This window comes from Purpureocillium takamizusanense, chromosome 12, assembly GCF_022605165.1.
Source record: "Purpureocillium takamizusanense chromosome 12, complete sequence".
In the NCBI taxonomy this organism is placed as follows: domain Eukaryota; kingdom Fungi; phylum Ascomycota; class Sordariomycetes; order Hypocreales; family Ophiocordycipitaceae; genus Purpureocillium; species Purpureocillium takamizusanense.
In genome coordinates this window covers 711,799-718,767 of record NC_063079.1, presented here as the reverse complement: position 1 = coordinate 718,767, position 6,969 = coordinate 711,799, and the positions used below count along the sequence as shown (strand labels likewise).

The 6,969-nt window shown below is 59.2% G+C and overlaps 1 protein-coding gene across 1 annotated transcript; it reads left to right on the top strand.

Moving 5' to 3' along the window:
* Window positions 1-5,735: 5,735 nt before the first annotated feature.
* On the top strand, window positions 5,736-6,341 carry JDV02_010436 (uncharacterized protein; the record flags this gene model as incomplete). The annotated part of the gene is made up of 2 exons (XM_047992177.1): window positions 5,736-5,926; window positions 6,092-6,341. The coding sequence occupies 2 exons, from the start codon at window positions 5,736-5,738 to the stop codon at window positions 6,339-6,341; spliced, it is 441 nt and encodes a 146-aa protein (XP_047848190.1).
* Window positions 6,342-6,969: the final 628 nt, after the last annotated feature.

Below are 6,969 nucleotides of genomic sequence, written 5' to 3'. Positions count from 1 at the left end.
GGCCGGAGGAAGGGGGGAGGGTAGGGTAGGGGGCAATAAGGCCTTGGAATCACTTGATGGGCCTGGGCTTTGTGTGTCTGCGATGGTGACTGGATGGACGATGATTGAATGATGGAGGATTAGATATATGATGGGATGGGGTGGAAGTCGGGTTCTCTCTTTGCTCCTGCTGCTCTTGCTCACACCCCCCGGCCCGGCCTCCGCACACCCAGTCCTCTCCGCCATGTGTTTGGTGACAATGATCAGACAAGGGGAGCACGTGTTGTACATGACGATGCAAGGGCCAGGAAGAAGAGGAGGGGCACGTGTGTATCACGATGGAAGAGTATCAAGTCTCAAAGAAGAAGAGAGTAGTACACGGTAGAACGAGAAAGAGGGAAAAGAAAATATGGGAGTTGAAGAGGGTAGGGATCCCCGGAATGTGCCATCTGTGCCATCCATTTTGGGACTCGGTAAAGCGAGCGTAATACTAAATCCGTCCGTCTATGCCAGGGACAGACAAGACAGACAGAGGCGATTTGAGTGTTGGCAGCTTGGCAGGCCCGTCCACGTGGGCGAGCGCACGACATGTTTCGCGACGTGCTCCTCTCTCCTGCGTGTCTCTATCCTACTACGTACTACGAGTCTACGACTACTACTGCTGCTACCTCTCCAGCCCCTCTCTGCCCCTCCCTGTCCCTGGCCTACAAAATACCTGCCCAGTTGTGTGGTCTTGGGACTGGCGTGAGAATAATTAAAAGACCGCTCTTGAGTCCGGCTGGGGGGAGGGGAGGGTCTGTCTACCGGGGCTGTGGGATGCGTGAGCGAGTCCAGCACGCTGCTTGGTTCGCCGTGAGGGAGCCAAGAAGGCAAGTCCCAGGTCCGGCGCGCGGAAATCCCGAAACTGGGTCAGGTAGACGGGTGGGTGGGTGGTTGTGGTGTCGCCCGGAACGTGGGCGGACGCTCCCACGTGTGCGGACGGCGGGCGGTCGCTGCGACGTGGTATTATTAGGGCCCAAAGACTGAACGGGCAACCAAGCTACGTACTAACTTCGTAGGTTAGTAGTAGGTGGCACTTTGGGGTTAGGGAGCGCTAGTTGGGGCGGTTTTTCACGCTTGCGAAGAGCCCGTCGCTGCCGGGCGGGCCCCCGGACTCGGAGGGGAGGCGGCGCGACGGGAGGGGAACCTACGCCTGAGTGAGGGTGAGAGAGGAAGAGAAAGAGAGGGGGTAGAGCCGACGGGAGGAAGGGAACGGGGGGGGGCTGGAACGTGCCGGCGGCTCTGCGTCTGGGTTTCCTTCCATGGATGACTGGGTAGTGGAATGAGTTGTGGTATCCGCTGGGGAGAGGGCGTGCGAAGATCTACATGTAACGATACGGCACTGCGTACTTCGGGGGGTTATACCTTTGGAGAGAGACAGACAGACAGAGCTCTGATTCGGGCGCTGAGGGGTGAAGGACGAGGGAATTGCCACTGGCAAGTCGGTATAAAGGTCGGCCTGGAAGCCGTGATCGATTGATCGATTGATTTGATGGACGATGGAGCTTGGCTTTCGCTCGATGGGACGGATTCCTCACACGGAGCGGAGGTGGCGGCGGCAGGGCGTTTCTTTGGTGGAGGGTGGTGGCTTGGGTGGTTGCTTGTGCCTGGGGGCGGCGGATGCATGTAAGAAAAACGTGGTGCCTCCGGCCTTTTTTGGAGGGCGTGTTCCTTGCGGGGGAAGAAAGGCAAGACGAAGCAAGAACGAAGGAAATAGTAGCGGTGATGCGGCGTCAGCAGTATGGGTTCATGTTCGTGGCAGGGAATATTGCTGATAGCATATATGTAGTACAGTTGAGTCTAACCTTGGTTTGGAGTGACTGATGGTCAATGACAAGAGGTATGGGGTGGTTCTTTTGTTTTCCAGAAGCACGCACGGACGGTTGTGAAGTACATACATGCGTGCATGCAACACGATGAGGGGGTTATCAGTGGTGAGCGACTCGGTTCCTCGACAGAAGGACTTGGCCTGGCCTGGCCTGATCTGTGTTGTGCTGTGCTCTGGAAGATAGTGCTGTGTAGTTGGTGCCGCGCCAGACAGGCAAGGCAAGGCAGGTAATGAGGCGGTGGAGCGGATGGCACAAGAGACATGGGTAACAATGGGGAGGGGCGGCGGCGATGGGACATGCCGATCCGGGCGGTCGCCAGCAGTTCCGAAGGGGCCCACCGAGTGGCAGCGTCGGTGGCCCCTTGTTGTGTGTGTGTGTGGGAGGAGGCGGAGGTGGAGGCGACGAGGCGAGGCGAGGTGAGGGCCGTACGTATGCACATACTGTGCTAGGCAGGTTGTCGATGTAACCACGGGTAGGCAAGTGAGGAAGCAATATGAGGGGAAACGAAGAGGAGGCGGATACTACTAGTTTGAAGGAACCCCCCCCTTCTCTCTCTCTGCTGCGACACCGGCCATGCGAGGATAGGACTGGGATCTACGCATCAGTAGTAGTATAGTAGTGCAAGTGTGTCTCGAAGCCACCGCCTTGGGGTTCGCGTTCGTCTGTGTTTGCGTCTGTCGGACCGAGGAGACGAGCTTTGTCTGTGTAGCACACCTGGTCCCCCGGCCGCAGATGCTCTCCGCAGATGGCACGAGAAGGTAACTGTATTGCGACTCATCAATCGCCAGCCCTGCCCGCCAAGCAAGCGAGGTCTCTCCTCCCATCTTTGGCCATCGGGGGACGGGGGCTGACTGACTGAACCGGGCTGTGGCTGAATATTGGACCGGCAAAGGGCCCCCTCCACCCCTGAGGGCGGGTGCTTACTGACGGGCAATTCTCCATGCATCAGCAGCATCATCAGACTAGGGAGGCAGGCAGGCAGGCAGGAAGGTAGGTACAGTACGGGGATGCATGTATGTATGTGTACAACAAGGGCGGCGGTACGAAGTACGGTGTCGGCCCGTTGGCCGGCGCGTCTCGCCGATGAGAGGCTGCGTGTTTCCCCTCATCACCATCGTTGTCCCCCCGCAAGAAGAGAAAGCAGAGAGGGAGCGAGGCAGAGAAATGTACCGTACCGCTGCGGAGGCCACGCCCCCCCTGCAAGAGGCAGAGAGCACAGGCCACCTCTAGGAGCAGAAGACCCGACGCGCGGGCGGCGGCAGCGCGTTGGGCTGCGGCGGTATTATCGTCTCTTAATTGATGATATGCTGGTGGTGGCGGTGGCGGTGGGTGGTGGGTGATGATGATGATGATGATGATGACGATGGCGCGTGGTGGCTGCCGCGCGAGGCGGCGTGCGTGATGATGACATGGAGAGCTGGAGAAACGTGGAGGCTCGCTTCGTTGCCGTCGGTGCGATCTGGGCCGGGTCGGACCAGCACGCTGGACAAGATGATTTATTTAGCCGAAGAATAGATCCGTCCCCGTCCCCGTCTCCTTCTCCCCTGCTCTTCTTCCGCTTCTTCTCGGGGGTCCAACGACAAGGTTACGGCACTGTATTTCAGTGCAGCACAAGGTACATACTACTGACATTCAATAAAGAGACTACCTGAGCAAGCAAAGCCGACAGATGAACAGCCGCCGACTCAATCAAGAAGCGAGCCGCGGGCCGGTGGGCGCGGTCGTTGTACCAGTGCGACCAGACCATGCCTGCCCTGTCCGCGAGCGCGCGCGGTCCCTCGCTCTTCTTCATCGACAACAACGCCAATGTTGAGTCTGATCAGCCACTGGGGGTGTCTTCAGCCTCCTGGCCTTGTTCGCGCGGGTCGCCGCCGCCGCCTCGCAGAGAGAGGGAGAGCGCGCGCGTGCCCGTGCATGATCATAAAGGCCCGTTTTCCTTCCCTCTTGGTATAGGTGCTGTAGTAAGTAGGCACTGATGTAACTAACAGGTACCTCCTAATGTCCAATTAAAAGAACAACGACCTTCCCGTCAGGAACAGGGCCGGGTCCTCCACCAACATTCAACGTGGGCAGCGGCGGCGCTCTGTCCTCTCTCTGTCCCGCAGCGCGGCAGGCAGGCAGGGGGGGGGGGGGCTACCAAGGTCACACTGACAAAGAGTCCCTTCCACTAACGTTACTGAGTGCGTGTGTGTTGAGGGCCATAGAGAGGGAGAGACACACAAGGTACTTTGTACAGACTGAGACATCTAGGCAGAGGAACGTGGCCAGAGAACAACCACACACAGAGGACAGAGAGAGCCGAAGGAGAGGAAAAAGACCAGAGCAGCAAAAGAAGGCGGCGGCTCCATCGTTCGGTCTCCCAACCCGTCGCTAGCAGTGCGCACGCAGCAGTTGAGGAACCTGTAAGCCGGACCGGACCAGGGTTCGCACCCGCGCCATGCCCTCAATAGCCTGGTTGCATGGGGTCGCACGACACGGACGGGGAACTTTTTCGCCCTCTTCCTCTTTCTCTCCTTCTCTCTGGTGTTCGTTCGTTCCCTCGACACCCCCCCCTGCCAGCCAGCGCAGTTCTTGGCCAGCACCGTCAGCCCCGTGGCCCAGCCGGCCTGCCTCTCTCGCTCTCTCGCACTCACTCACTAATTCCTGTTGCTCTTCTCTGTGTTGCTTGTTCGTCAACTAACAAACTGCCCGGCTTGGTCGCCACGCCCCGTCCCCTCCTCTCCTCTCCACTCCCCTCCATGGGTTTCCCGGTCCGGTCCCCACGTAAAACTAAACAGTTCAATCGTTCATTCGTTCTGTCTCCACCGCCGTCCGCCCAGCCACCACTACCACCACCAACTGCGCAGGACAGGAACAGGGACGTGGAGGGAGGGGAAAGGCAGGCAGGCAGGCAGGCAGGCACGTTGACCTGCCTCATGCGGGAGGTCGTCGCTCTGATAGGTGGGAACCGAGAACACACGTTCGTTCGGGGCGACTCTAGGCTCTGCTGGTGCTTCTGCACACGCCCCCCGGCTGCGGCCGAGAGTCAATTCGATTTCCCCCAGCACACGGCCAGCCGCCAGGCACACACACACACACACAGACGCACAGTCCAGTCCAGTCCAGTCGCTTTTTCGACGGCGGCTTGCAGCCAACTGCGTTCGCCCGATGAGGGAGCTGCTCGTTTTCGTCTCTCGATGATTGTTCACGCCCCCCTGCAGCGGCGTTGCTTGGCCTCGTCCCCGCGTCAGCAAAAGTGTCCATCCAGTCCATAACTATGGCCACATGGCCCCGTCCGTTGGTTGAACCAGAGCGCGCCCGTAGGTCGGCTCATGGTGCGAAGCTGCTATCTGTCTGTCTGTACAGTACAGCACCAACGCAGGTGTTATACTACGTTAGTGCGCGTATAGTATTGTACCCAACTAACTACCTGACTCTCCTGTCAGCGCCGCCGCGGCACTTTGAAAGGTTACTAGCAGTAGGCAGGTCGTAAACCCAGGAACATACTACCTTCACGCACACACCCTTTCGGCCGACCAACCGCCCTTTGCCGTATACGTCGACGCTCCAGTCAGTGCATGTTCGCCAAGAGGCGACCATGGGAACCCGTCCCCATTCGAATCCCCGTCCAGTCCGCCCGCTAAACCTGCGTTGCTCCAGTCCGGCCGTTGCGGTGCGGTACGGTGCAGTTGGTACCGCTCTCACAACACCTTCCTCTCTGTCTCTCTCTCTGCCTGGCTTCTCATATAAGTCCCCCATCTGCATCTCTCCTCGCTTTCCTCCCCTCTCGAACCCCCCCTTTCTTCCCTCCGTCACCGACTTACAATCCCCCCCATACAACTCCCACACAAGTCGACGATCTTGTTGTCCGTGTCTAAACCAACACGCACACACACACAACCCGTCAAGATGAAGGCCGCCATCATCCTCTCTTTCGTCGCCGCCGCCCTCGCCGGCGCCGTCAACCCCCGCGACGGACACTGCGGTGGTGACAACTGCGCCCGCCAGGTCACCGGTACCCGCGACGGCCTGAAGCCCATTGAGTCCCGCAAGGCCGACTGCACCAGCTTCATGCGCACCACTGTCGTCCCCGACCCTGTGTAAGTTTGTGTGACGCCAGCAGCAGCCCAGCCAAGCACGCCCCGTTCCTCCCGTTCCTCCCTGGGAGGGCACGGTCGATATACTATCAGATATGATGGGCGAGATTAAGATGCAACATGAAGAAGAAGAAGAGAGACTGACAAGCGAGATGCTTAAATCCACAGCACCACCACCGTCACCGTTACCGTCGACGGCGAGGCCCCCCACAAGCTCCGCCGCGACGCCGCCCTCGAGTACCGCGCCGCCACCGAGGCCCCTACCGTCGTGCCCGCCTACGCCACCGCCTGCTCCAACGGCGCCAAGTACTCGTCCGCCTGCTCGTGCTGGGGCATCACCGCCGCCGTCACCACGGCCCCCACGCCCACCAAGACGACGACTGTCACCGTCACTGGCGACTACTGCGAGGACCTGTAAGCGAAGGTTGCTTGTGGGGATGTGGGAAAGGGGATCGTTGGAGCTGCGTTGTCCATGATAGCAGCAGCAGCCTATGGAAAGAGAGAGAGAAAGAAGGAGAGGAACTCAGTACATATAAACGGCAAATGATTCGGTTCTTTATGGCGGGCGCGCACTCCCCCTCCCCCGGGTACCTAGGGAGGAACAGGAGCAACAGAGGCTTCTTTCCCTCCTCCCCCCCCCCGGGGTGGTTATCGCCGCCGTGCCGTGGCCTCTCCGTGCCTGGCGAGATGTTTTCAACGGGATATGAAAGGATATGAAAGACAAGCGCGCATGTTCAGCCGACGAGTTTTGCAGGCGCATGTCCCGCGTATGGGCGTGCCTCTCCGCTGGTCTGGCCTTTCTGTGTAATACAGAGATGACACCATTTTCATGTCCTGCTCACTCGACGAAGTCTCGCCTGCCATCATTGACTTGAAGCGATAATGTGCCACTCACCGTGTTCATCACGCAACGTCGTTTTTGAGATGGGGCCCCTCCCCGGTTATTCTAAGGTGCCGTTGGCGCTCGCTCGGGAGATGAGACAGACAGACAGACATGGGCGCCGCCTCGCTTGCTGATCCGTGATCGGAACGCGGCAGCAGCCCCA